At 51.2% G+C, this 13,499-nt stretch overlaps 1 protein-coding gene across 2 annotated transcripts in view; it reads right to left on the bottom strand.

Moving 5' to 3' along the window:
• The window catches only part of SMOX (spermine oxidase), a 39,564-nt gene continuing 26,065 nt past the window's right edge, over positions 1-13,499 (bottom strand). Inside the window, exons 2-8 of one of the 2 annotated variants that reach the window (XM_003821328.4) lie at positions 12,180-12,413; positions 9,874-10,100; positions 5,481-5,654; positions 4,609-5,368; positions 3,803-3,963; positions 898-987; positions 1-460 (exon numbers count right to left, since the gene is read on the bottom strand). In XM_003821328.4, the coding sequence (XP_003821376.1) occupies positions 323-460; positions 898-987; positions 3,803-3,963; positions 4,609-5,368; positions 5,481-5,654; positions 9,874-10,100; positions 12,180-12,387 (1,758 nt within the window). In that variant the 5' untranslated portion in view covers positions 12,388-12,413 and the 3' untranslated portion in view covers positions 1-322. The remainder of the gene's footprint in view (positions 461-897; positions 988-3,802; positions 3,964-4,608; positions 5,369-5,480; positions 5,655-9,873; positions 10,101-12,179; positions 12,414-13,499) is intronic. The other variant, XM_003821327.3, reaches the window with a different exon arrangement.

Here is a 13,499-nt window from a genome sequence, read left to right as displayed (position 1 = left end):
TGAGGGGCAGGAGAGGGAGCCTTTTTTTATTATCCCAAAATGCAAAGTATTGAAGGCACTTACAATAACAAGGCGGGACAGAGGGTAGGCAAGGGGGGCACGGGATCCAGCACAGAGGTAACTCAACGGCCCACCTGCTCACGGCCCAGCCTGGAGAAAAAGAAAAGCTACAGGGCCAGGTCTGAAGGCAGTCAGGGCGGCTAGCTCTACAGAGAAGATAAAAATCCTTTCTACAGAGGATCAGGAAGGCAGGAGCACACGGCAGCAAGGGGCAGGCTGGAGGTCACGAGTTAGTGGCTCTTCTCAGCAGCGAGGACAGCCCTCAGGTCCCCTGCTGGAAGAGGTCTCGGTACATCTCAATGAGGCGGGCAGCCTCACGCTGGCCGGACAGCAGAGCACCGTGGGTGGTGGAATAGTACTTGCGGTGGGTGGCCTCACCGGAAAACAGCACCTGCATGGGCTGGGGGGCGGGGATGGGGAGGTCAGGGTGGAGGAGCAGCAAAGGCCAGAAGGCCACAAGGCCACCCCTCTCCACCAGAACCTCCCATCCCAATGACAAATTAGAGAGGCTCTGAGACGCAGGTGCTGCTGCTTCCACAGGATGAAGAGCTGCCCATCCTATCTGGCCACTTTCCCCTGCTTCTTCCCTCAGCTCTTTCTGTCTTGAGGCCATTAGGAGTCCCGGCTCTGTGGTCTCAAAGGCTCTTTGTGCCTCTTACTTGTCAACCTGAGGCAGGTGGTTTAACCTCCCTAAGCCTTGCTTTTCTCATCTTCCAAATGGGTTTATACCACCTACTTCGGAGGGTGGTTGTAAGGATTAAGGGAAATCATGTATCTAAAGCACTTAGAACCTGGAAGAACAAAGCACTCGGTAAAGTCGGTGGTAATTTGACAAACCTTTACGGCGCCCCTGTTAGCATCCAGGGGCTGTTCTGGGCACTTGGAAGAGAAAAGGTGACCAGGCTGCTGCTTTGTGGAGCTTCCATGCTGGTGAGGAAGCCAGACATGAAACCCAATTACTAAACAGCGTCATACGTGATGGAATGGGTGTTTGCACAAGGCGCCGAAAGCCCAGAAAAGAGGCCCAGTGTCAGGGGATCCCACAAAGCTTCCCAGAGGACAGGACCTTTGAACTGGTTCTCGGAAGATGCTGAGTGAACGGACAGGCAAAGGACATTTCAGACAGAGGGAAAGGTGGGGGCAAAAATGTACCAAAGCAGGCCTTGCTCGGGGGACAGTGAGAATTTTGGTACAGCCAGGGCTCGGCCTTGAGAAAGCAGGCTGTCTAGGTGAGGTCTAGGCAAGGTACAAGTTCTTGCACCCCAAGTTTGCATTTGGACTTTATCCTAGCTCCTCTCAAATTCAAGGTGCAAGGCACCAGCTGTGGATCCTGATAAAATGCAGTTTTTATTTATTATTTTTGAGACAGTGTCTCACTCTATTGCCCCAGTTGGAGTGCAGTAACACGATCACAGCTCCACTGCAGCCTCAACTTCCTGGGCTCAAGCAATCCTCCCATCTAAGCCTCCTAAGTAGTTGGGACTACAGGCACACACCACCACACCTGGCTAATTTTTTTTTTAATTTTTTGTTGAGATGGAGGTCTTACTTTGTTGCCCAGGCTGGTCTTGAACTCCTGAGCTCAAACCATCCTCCCACTTCAGCCTCCCATAGTGCTGGGATTATGGGCAGAAGCCTGCATCCCTGGCCAGAATGCAGTTTTTAATCCAGCAGGTCTGGGGTGGGCTGAGAGTCTGCATTTCTTTTTATTTATTTATTTATTTGTGTGTGGGTGTGTTTAGGGCGGGAGGGGTTGTTGTTTTTTGGTTTTTGTTTTGAGACAGGGTCTCGCTCTGTCACCCAGGCTGGAGTGCAATGGCATGATCTCAGCTCACTGCAACCTCCGCCTCCCGGGTTCAAGCAATTCTCATGCCTCAGCCTCCCAAGTAGCTAGAACTACAGGTGTGCACCACCACGCCTGGCTAATTTTGTATTTTTAGTAGAGACAGGGTTTCGCCATGTTGGCCAGGCTGAGAATCTGCATTTCTAACTAGCTCCCAGGTGAGGCTGGTACTGATCTACCTACCCTGAGTAGTGAGGCTGTATCCCACCACCAAGGAGCCCACAGAGGCTGTTACACTGAAAGGGGTGTTGTATACTGTGTCAGCCTTGACCTCCTGGGCTCAAGTGATCCTCCCACCTCAGCCTCCCAAGTAGCTGGGACCACTCCCACATCCAACCATTCTCCTCTTTCTCCTCAATAACAAAGTCCTGATTTTTAACTGGGTCCATTGCCATCCAGAATAAAAATGATACTGCCCAGCCTCTGTAGCAGCTAGGTGCAGTCATGTGTCTATGTTCTGGCCAATAAGCATTAAAGTGCACTGTTGCTTAGAGACACAGCTGACTCAGCTCCAAGGGTTCCCTTCTTGCCATCTGCCTTTCCTCTTCCTTCTAGCCTAAGATGCAGATGTGAGAACTGGAGCTTCTGCAGCCCTCTTGGACCACAAGATGGTCTTGAAGATGAGAGCCAGGTGCTAATGATATGGGATCCTGCTGCCTGCCTGCAGATTTCCTTTTGATTTTCCTTGTTTAAGTCACAGTTGTGTTTGCTTTGCTTTGCTTTTTGCTACATGCACTAGTCCTAACCGATGCAAGTGAAAAGAGAAGATTTGCTTTTTAGGAGGATGGCTGTGGCAGCAGAAAGGGCCTTTCTGAGGACCTCTCTCTCTCTTTAAACACCAGCCCTTTTCTCTCTCCATCTGAGCACCGTTGGGCAGGCACAGTAGATGCTGGTTGACTGAACTCTTCTTCACCAATTATGCCAAATAATTGTTTTAAATATAACTCTGTTGAGTTTTAACATTTACTGTGTGTGTCTACTTGATGGGGGAAACTCAAAATCCACTTCATGGGAGCAAAAATATATATTTCAGATTTTTTTTTTTTTTTAGTGCACAGTTGGCATAATTGTGGAGCATCAGTAATCTAAACTTTATTTTCTAAAATATATTGGGAAAACATTTCCATTGAATCAGTGCTGTCCAATAGGACATTCCTATCGCTATGTACTTTACTATGGTAACCTCTAGCCACATGTGGCTGTTGAACTTGAAATGTGACTAGTGCAACCAAGGAACAAAAACTTTACTGTATTGGCCAAGTGTGGTGGCTCATTCCTATAATCCTAGCACTTCAGGAGGTTGAGGCGGGAGGACAGCTTGAGCCCAAGAGTTCAAGACCAGCCTAGCAGTATGATGAAACCCCGTCTCTACAAAAAAAAAAAAAAAAAAATACAAAAATTAGCTGGACATGGTGGCGTGCCGGCATGCCTGTGGTCCCAGCTAGTTGGGAGGCTGAGGTGGGAGGATCACTTGAGCCCAGGAGGTCAAGGCTGCAGTGAGCTGTGATCGCACCACTATACCCCAGCCTGAAGTGTAGACAGAGCAAGACCCTGTCTCAAAAAAGAAAAAAAAAAAATACTGTATTAATTTAAATTTTTAATAAATTAATTTAAATTGAAAGTGGCTGATAGCTACCGTATTGGCCAGCACAGCACGGAATAGCTCAGTTTTCATAACATCAAGAAAACATTTTAAGTTTCAATTTGATTCCATTTTTTCTTCCAGATATTAAGTGCACACTTTTTTCCTTGTGTTCTCTCTCATTACAGAAGCTACTCCATCCCTGCCTCACCTGAGCACCCCTTAGTGAACACTACCCTAGCCCTCCTCACCCTGGACCGGACACACATACAAAATACACCCACAACTCCCCTCCTCACCCCAAACGCCCCGCTTACCGCTGTCTTTGAGCTCTCCGTGTACGGCAGGGGCTTGGCCAGCTTCTCCACATCCGCCCCGCTGGAGCCCACCTGCGTGTATGAATAGGAGCCGCGGAAGTAAGGGTTGCTGCCCCAGGCCGAGCGCAAGATTCGCCGAGGTTTTGGAATGTTGGGGTTCCCTGATGGGGAGTCAGAAAAGCCAAGAGGAGGGAGGATAAGACATGGCTGCATATGGAAGATGACCCCAAAGGGACAACCCCCCACCCCACCTCCAGGGCTCCGGGAGGACCAGACTGCCAGGGGTAGGCACGGAGGATAGAAGAGGAAGGGGGGAGGCTGGGGCTCGAGCTGTGTACCCACTCAGCGCCTCCTGTGACCCCCGGCAAAACGCTCCGCCTTACTTTTCCTATCTACCTGAAAACACATGACACATAATCATGTTTCCCCGCCTAATATCGGGGGTTCTCGTGAGGTCCTCCTGGAAGAGTGGGTGAAGAATGTTGAGCTGAAAGACTCAGAGAGTAAAAGGCAAATCCAGCTCTTAGCAACAGAGCACAATGGGCGGTGATCTCTGAGTGTTTTACCATCAGCCCTTAGAAAGGGGGAAGAGACACAGCGCCCATAATTCTGAGTGTTTCAAGTTCTAAACTGTCAGCAATTGAAGAGCCTTTGGCTGAATGTGGCACCCTGCAGTGGCTCTCCCGTGGGGCACAGCATCCGAGCTTCACGGTCTGGGGAGGAGAGAGCTGCCACGGGTCCACCAGAGGAGGGCAGGTGAGGAAGAAGCAGGGTGGGGGAAGCGGGTCGTGGGGCACGTGGCGCACCTGTGAACTGACGCAGCATCTCCGTGCAGATCTCGGCCACTGCCTCGTCATCACACTTCTCCATGACGAGGGCCTCCTCCCCGCAGATCCAGCCGCTCAGCACATGGCCGTAGCGCTCAGGCGGGTAGAGGACATCAAAGCCGCAGATCTTGCGGTACCAGAGCTCAGGTGGGTAGGTGAGGGTGTGGCTCTCCGCCTCGTCCTCCCACACAAACTGTAGGCTGTTGCACTCAGGGCCCCAGAAGGGCTCCTCGAATTCCAGAAAGATCTTGTCGGTGGTGCCAATGCCCAGGCGGTGGATGGCAGCCACCTTCTCTGTGGGCAGGCCTGGCCGGAAGAAACTGGTGTACTGCCTCTTCAGCACGCCCAGCGACACGGTCACAATCACGTGGTCCGCCGGGATCAGCTCACAGTCCTCGCACTCCACCACCACCGGCCACTGCTCATCCTCATCCCACCTGCCCCCCCGGGGCTCCTCTCCACCCTGGCCACCCTCCCCAGCGTCGTGATTGTGGTCGCCCTCACCCCGGGGCTCAATCTCAGGGCCTCTGGGGCGGGCTGAGGCCTGGTCCCAGTGAATGCAGCGGACAGGTTTCCCTAGCTGGATGACGTGGGCAGGGATGCCCTCCGCCAGCAGCTCCACAACCCGCATGAAGCCCGAGGGGATGATGTGGTGAGCGCCGGGGATCTCGGTCCACTCCCCGAAGGCGCTCAGGGACACCTCATCCATGCTGTGTGAGCTGCTCTCACAGCTCTCCACCTGCGGGAAGACCCAAGGAGAAGCCAGGTGACCGCCAGGGTTGGGCAGGGGTAGGAGCAGTGCAGCCCTCCTCAGACCCAGACGCCCCCAGAATCCGTCTTCCTCAAGATACCTTCAGGTACTGCTGGATCATGGCAAGCTTCAGGCGCTTGGTAGCCTCTGGGTCGTCAGGGTCATTCCTGATGCGGTTACGCACCTCCTCTCGGGTGAACACCCCCACGCTATTTTGACTTTCAGCATTGACTGGTTTATCATGCCGGAAGAACTCCTGGGTCAAGTTATAGACCTGCCAGAGAGACCCCATGAGACTGAAAACACCTCATCACACCTCCATCTCAAACAGAAGGCCCCCAACCCAAACCCACCAGTTCCCAGGTGTCCCCTGGATGCACTGAGCCCCTGGTCTCTGTCCCGTAGGGATCCGATGTTGCACTCAATGCTGCACCAACAGCCAAGGCCCTGGGCAGCCACCTCCTCGCCTCCGGCCTGTCGGGGAGGTGGGATAAGCCCCGGAGGTTTTCTTGTTGGGCCCTCACTTAGGACAATGTGAAACATTTCGTGCCCATACAGTCTGTGGGAAAGAAGCCACCCCTCATGGACTCTGCATGGGCCTCCATGGGCTCCACCTCCCACTGGAGGATGGGCATTTGCACACATTTACCTGTTCCAAGAACGATACATGCACTTTCCCTGTCACCCCTGCCCAAGTGTGTCTGTTTTGCCTGCTCCCAAGAGGGCAGTCTGGAGCTGTGGCCTGGCCAGCAGAAGGGCCCCTGACGACTGGAGACACCTCCCTGGGCCTGTGCAGCTCCGTACAAAGCACCCCCTTTGCTTCAGGCCTCAGCCACGAGTAAGGAAGCTGAGACGCTGTGGGGAAGACAGGAACACAAAAGCCAGGGTCTCAGGAGGCCCCAGTGTGCCAAGGAAGGGAGACGCATTTCACGGGCACGTTTCAGGAAGAACTCCAGCCCACACCTCCTCAACAGGTAACGACGATCAGTCGCTTGGAAAGGGGTCTGACTGCCCGCCCGACCCTCGTGCCTGTCTCATCTACAGTCCCCACTAAGCACTGGGCAGAGCTCCCTGAAGGAAGTAAGCCAGTCCAGGGATCCCCAGAAGCAACATTTACTCAACATTTACCGGGCTCTGTGCAGGACACAGCTTGTAATGTGGGCGAAACAGTCCCTGCCCCTCCCCTCACTCCAGCTGGGGAGACAGTCCACGATTGGGCTGCCGTGATAGGAAAGAACCCGGGGCTGTGAGGTCAACGCAGACAACCCTGGGCAGCTGGGAGACAGCCAGGGTGGAGAGGAAAGGGAGAAGAAAAGCATTTCAGGCAGAGGGAACAGCAACCTCAAAGATGGAGAAGCAGTCAGGAATCCTGAAGGGGTTTGGTTTTGCTGGAGGGGGCAGCAAGGAGAGAGGATCTGAGAGCCGACTTTGGAAGGGCAGGCAGGGTCCAGGGCATAAAGGACTGAGAGTTATTCCAAGGACTCTGGACTTGATCCAAGGCCCTGGCATCGCTGGAGGGCCGTGAGCAAGAAGGCGGCAGGATCACATGCCTACAGCTGTCATTCCCAGGACACCAGCTAATGGAGGCTCCTTGGTCGAGCCCCTGTGGCTGAGCTGATGAATGGTTTGTTTCCCTTCCTAAAGTCAGTGTGGTCAGCACACATGTCTGGGAATGGTGTCTGCCCTGTCCCCCAGCCCTGGGCTAGGCCCTGGGGCCACAGGGTGAAGGAAGATGGCAAAGCACAGTGATGTCCACCACCCGCCACCACCACCATCTCACTCAAGGGGAAGGCCTCCACCTGAGACACAGACATGAATTAAACTTATCTCTGGAGACTAAATTATAAAGAAGAAAGTGAGGGAAATGGTTTCATCTTGCCTCCCTGCAATCAGGAGATGCTGAGTGGTGAGCCTTAGCTGGAGTCCTCAGCAAATTCTTCACCCAGGACCACTGCCGAGGGTCAGGCTTTCAATTTGCCTCCTCCCTGGGTTCTTCCCTTGGGCGATAAGCAACATGGTAGCCAGTCCTTAGCTTATGTTAACTAGAGGCCAAAATGCCCAGCTGAGGAGTAACGAATTTAGTCCATCGACATGACTCTTTGTATCAGCCACCATCGAGGGCAGCCTTCACCGAACATGGGTGTATCACATGGCACAGTCTCCTCTCCTGGGTTATTCGACACCTTCCCAATGTGACCCAAGGAAAATCGGACAGGTCTGTGACAGCTAATAATACTCACCCCAATTCTCATTAAGCACTTATCATTGGCTCTCATTCAATCCTCATAATACTATGAGGTAAGTACCACCATGCCCATTTTACAGAAGAGGAAAGTAAGGCTCAGAGAGGCTCAATAACCTGCTCAAGATTCCACAGCTAATAAATGGTAGAACTGGTATTTGATCAAGGCAGTCTTACTCCAGAAACTAAGCTCTAGATGATACTATTGCACAAACTCATGTATTTGTTAATAAATAAAATACATTCAGATGAGTGGCTCTTCAACGTCATCATCTTTGGGGGCTGCATATTTATTATGAAGCCACACTGAGGCAAGGTTTCACATGCTTAGAGCACACCTCCTCAGAATGGCCTCTAGGATTGGTTAAAAGCCACACAAAGAAATCTTGACATCAGGGTTACGCCTTATCCTTTTGACTCAAAACATCACCACCCAGATAATCCACCATATCCACTCCATATCCACAACGCACTCTCTTGACTTTCAAAAATCAAACCCACCAGCAGAATTTGATGATGATCTACTTTTAACAACATTTAAAAGAACAAACCACAGGCCCCGAAAGTCATTTTCAAGAGGCATCCATGTTTGAATCACTCACAATAACCTGGGAATCAGGCTGGGGCTGATTTCCAGCAGAAAAGAAAGGTCTGTTTTGAAGAATACTAGTTCTTATTTGACCCATTAACAATTCAGTCTCTTTGCACATGAGTGAGAATGCACAACACAACGTACCTTGTTGGTGCACACACATGACACCAAGTGTGCCTGTCCTTCATAGAGCAGGGACCACCCCAAAGCAAGGGTCATGTCTCCTTTCTCATGCCCAAGAGATTAGAAAATGCACAATAGGCTGGGCGAGGTGGCTCACGCTTGTAATCCCAGCACTTTGGGAGGCCAAGGTGGGCGGATCACCTGAGGTCAGGAGTTCGAGACCAGCCTGACCAACATGGTAAAACCCCGTTTCTACTAAAAATACAAAATTAGCTGGGCATGGTGGTACATGCCTGTAATCCCAGCTACTCAGGAGACTGAGGCAGGAGAATCGCTTGAACCTGGGAGGCGGAGGTTGCGGTGAGCTGAGATCGTGCCATCGTACTCTAGCCTGGACAACAAGAGCGAAACTCCGTCTCAAAAAAAAAAAAAGAAAGAAAGAAAAGAAAATGCATAATAGGTGTTTGCTGGCCAAATTACTGACCTGGAGTGAAGGATCATTCATTACACTACAAATGACAAGCTATCAGATGACAGGGCCTACACATTACTTTGCTTGTTCAGTGCAGTTCACACAGCTAAAGAATACTAACAATATTAATAATTTTTTAAAAATCTGAATAAAACAAGGATGTGTGCCATTGCCACTTCTATCCAACACTGCACTGAGATACTAACCAGTGCAATAAGGCAAGAAAAAAATAAAACTGTCTACAGCTGTGCTATCCAACACAGAAGCTACTAGACACCTGTAGCAATTTAAAATTAAGAAATTAGGCTGGGCGCAGTGGCTCACGCCTATAATCCCAGCACTTTGGGAGGCCAAGGTAGGCTGATCATGAAGTCAGGAGCTCGAGACCAACCTGAACAACATGGTGAAACCCCATCTCTACTAAAAATACAAAAATTAGCTGGGCATGCCACGCGCCTGTAATCCCAGCTACTCAGGAGGCTGAGGCAGGAGAGTCGCTTGAACCAGAGAGGTAGAGGTTACAGTGAGCTGAGATCGCGCCACTGCACTCCAGCCTGGACGACAGAGCGAGACTCCATCTCAAAAACAAACAACAACAACAAAAAATTAAATATTCAGTTCCTCGGTTTTACTTGCATCATTTCAAGTGCTCAAGAGCCAAATGTGGCTAGTGACTACCACACTGCAGAGTGAAGGTCTAAAACATCACCATCACTGTGGAAAGTTCTACTGGATAAATGCTGGTCTAATGACTAGAAAGGAAAAAAAGACAAAATTCTCATTTTTTGTGTACAGTTATATACATAAATTCCAAAATATTATTAGAATATAAATTAATACAATTAACATAATAGATGTATTATTAGAATTAAAAATAATTTAGCAAGGTAACAAATCAATATATAAAAATCAGTTCTATCCCACTGAATATCTTCATTTTACCCTCACATTATCCTGGTTTTACCAAATGCAAGGCCCAGGGAGTGTGCAGAGACACGACCAGAATCACAGACCTCCCAGGTCTCCCCATGCCCTTACGCCCAGCTACTCTGCTCACACCTTACCTCGTTGTATAAATCGCTGAATTCCTCAACCACGTCCTTGGGGATCCTGCGGCCGTGGTTGGTAAGGTAGCAGGCCACGCCATTCTTGGAATAGAGGCTGATGCGGCCCACGCTGCGTTCCCCATCGGTTGTCTCTTCCAGGAGGCCGTTGGCTTCTGCTAGATGATAGATAGGGTTCCCATGGGAGCCATGGATCCAGGTGGCTCCCAGCTCAAAGGTGGCGTGTCCTGAGGGTGACAACAGCAGGCCCTTAGAGGCTTAGGGACTTCTCCAGAGAGGGCCAGCACTGCTTCCCCCTCCTTCCTCCAAGAGGGTCTTTCCACCCTACAACAGGGCAGGAAAGAGCTTGAACTTCCACTGCTGGCAACGAACGAAGGTCCTCAGTGAAAAGTTCCCACTGAAAACCACCTTATAGCTAAGATAACTGCCACCTTGGATGACTCTGTGATTTGTCCCAGAGTGGCCTTACTGGACCAGTTAGAAGGCTCTTCTTTTTCTGTCCCACCTTTTTCTCAGGTAACACCAGATATCAGACCCCACTTCCTCACTGGTGCCTCCTCACCGGGGAGAAGCACTGTGGGTACCTGAGGGTCCCCACCTGGCCTTTTTCAATTCTTCAACATCCCCAGTGGCTCCAAGATCTAAAGCATTTCCCAGACAGAAAATGGCTCCCTCCAAATTCAGCATAGGGCAGGAGAGAAGTCCAAACATCCCAGTTTGCAAGATTCCCCCAAAAAGCAATCTAAAGCACATTTCCAGGGAAAGTGAAGCCCTCTACATCCTTTGACACAGTACAAAAAACCCTGAGAGCCGGACTGGGGCAGGGGACATCTCGTGGGTCCAAGTTGGGATGGCCTGGGAACTAGGTCTACTACCCCATCCCCAGCCAAGGTATCATATACTCTGAGGCAAGTTGCCTCTGTGCCTGGGCCTCAGTTTCTTCTTCTGATGCTGCAGAAACTGTCTCCTTCTCCCATTCCTCCCCATCCCTACCTAGCTCCCAGGGAAGCCGAAACAATGAAAGGAAAATAGAAATTTTGGGGGGTGTTTTGTTTTGTTTTTGCAGGCCTGCTTCAAGATATATGTGGTACACTTTTTGCCAAGATAGTCACAATGATTCCTCCTATCTTTGTACACACACCCCTTTGCAACGTGACTTTGCCATTCCTCCCATGAGAAGGTGAAGTCTGTTTCCCTGCAGACACTCTTGTGTGTGCCGGGGAAAAGGGACAACTTTAGGTATGCCTTGCAGGAAATGCTGTAGGGGAAGACACTTAACGTGATCAAAGTTTCTACAAGAGGCCCAGGCAGGTGGATCACCTGAGGTCAGGAGTTCAAGACCAGCCTGGCCAACATGGTGAAACGTTTGTCTCTACTAAAAATATAAAAATTAGCCAGACATGGTGGCACACACCTATAATCCCAGCTACTTCGGAGGCTGAGGCGGGAGAATCTCTTGAATCCCAGAAGCAGAGGTTGCAGTGAACCAAGATCATGCCACTACACTCCAGCCTGGGTGACAGAGTGAGACTCTGTCTCAAAAAAAAAAAAAAAAGATCCTCTAGAGAATCAATGTAGCCATACATTCCAGGCCATGTGTGGTCTCACTGGGTCATTTTCATGGTTTCTACCCACCCAACCCCTCAATGGTCAGACACCATCCCCCCCACCCACCCCCCAGTTGGGAAGCCCTGACCTAGGGATTTCGGGCAATTTTCCCATTCTCTGAGATCCCTGGCAAAGTCTGCCCACCCCTAGGGCAAGTCTCTTACCTGGCTGCTTTCTCCAGGGTCCTCATTGCTCTGCAACCTAGATAGATCCACTTCCCAGATAATCCCAAGACCTGCCCATCACACATATGGAGGCCCAAAATCCCCTTTCATCTCTGCTAACCCAGGATCCTACTGCTCCAGGGCTAGCTCTCAGTCATGTTATACTAATTCACAATTAGTATTCACAAAAAGTTAACAACTACTAGGACCTTGCAGAAGAATTTCACTTCTTGTGAAATAGAAACTTGCCCACTCAGTACCAAGAGAGCTTGGGTGTCCACTCCCTCCTAAACACTGTGAACACTAGGTCAGAAGCAAGCCAGCATTCTCCACAAGTAAAAGTCAGGGCCCTACCATGCCCGCCTCAGAGGGCTGCCACGAGGAGCGAAGGAAGCTTCTGGAAAATGCCCAGGCAGGATGCATGATGGAACATTTATCCCAGAAGTTAAAATAATGAGATTTCAGGCAGAGACGGGAATTAGGAGACTAAAGGTGACCTGGGGAGGTGGCTGGGCTGGACTGGGTGGCACTTACCAAGTTTCACACTCTGCACACGGCCTCCGATGTGGCTGGAAGCCTCAAGCACAGTGACATCCGTGAAACCCTGCTCAAGAAGTGCTTTGGCTGCAGCCAGGCCAGCCAAGCCGGCGCCGATCACCACCACACGAGGCTGTCCCCTTCTCCGTAGGCCGCGACTGAGAGGGTCATCCGCACTGTCACCACTGGATTCACAACTTTGCATACCGTCCGCGCTCACCTTCTAGGAACCTGCAGGGGGAGGAGGTGTCACAGCTTAGTGGCTCTGCCTTCACTTCCCACCTGCCCCAAGGGACACTCAGGGCTTTCATCACACTCTGCCCTCTGTTGTGGGTGGGGGGACCTGGAGTCCTCTCCCTCCCTCTCTGAGGACCTGGACAAGAAGAGCCACCTCCAAAGGGGCAGGGAGGGATGGAAGAATAAATAAGGGAAGGTGGCAGGAAGGGAGGAAAAAAGGAAGAAAGGGAGGGAAGGAGAAAGTAAGGGCGGGATGCATTTTGGGTCCCCGCCAGCAGGCAGGAGACCTGGGAGCCCATCTTAAGCCCCTGAAATTCTCAATCCCACCCCCAAACTTGTTAGGCACTGCTTCTTCCCTGACCACAGGCCCCAAAGTGGAGATGAGAGGCAGCCAGTGAGGAGATGACCAAGAAGGCCACAGTCAGGAGAGACTGGAGCTTGGGGCTGCTGATTCTGGACCAGCTCAGCATGGCATAGCTGCTGTGGTCCACCTGGTGCCAATACCAGGAGGCTCACACAGACCCCGGATACTTGCCTGGACCCCAAGGTACTCACACAGACCCCCCAGGATACTCACACAGACCCCAGGATACTTGCCTGGACCCCAAGATACTTGCATGGACCCTGGATACTTGCCTGGACCCGAAGATACTTGCATGGACCCCAAGATATTCACACAAACCTCAGGATACTCACACAGACCCCAGGATACTTGCACACACAACCCTGGACCCTCTGCTCTCCCTCCTTTGCCTGGCTTTTCCCTGGCACTCTCTCTCTCTTTCCCTTGCCCCTTCTCTTGTCTCTGGCTTTCTGTTGGTCTTTCACAGCCTCACCGAAGTGGCAATTTGGTGGGCAGGACATAGTCCCGCCCTCCCCCAAGAAAGTGCCACGAGGCCTGCATCCAACAAGCCTGCTATTCCGGGTAGGTTGTTTTCCCAGCCACCCAGTCCCTCAGCCACCACAAAGCAGCAAGGAGCCCAGGAAACAGTGGACCAAGAGGACCCATGGCACCAGAGGCCAGACATGAAATTGACAGTTACACTAAGCCAGTTTGCTCAGAGACGCCAGACTAGGGGA

The sequence above is a fragment of the Pan paniscus genome, chromosome 21 (genome assembly GCF_029289425.2).
Source record: "Pan paniscus chromosome 21, NHGRI_mPanPan1-v2.0_pri, whole genome shotgun sequence".
NCBI classification, from domain to species: domain Eukaryota; kingdom Metazoa; phylum Chordata; class Mammalia; order Primates; family Hominidae; genus Pan; species Pan paniscus.
The sequence above is the reverse complement of the archived record's forward strand: the minus strand, read 5'-3'. Positions and strand labels throughout refer to the sequence as shown.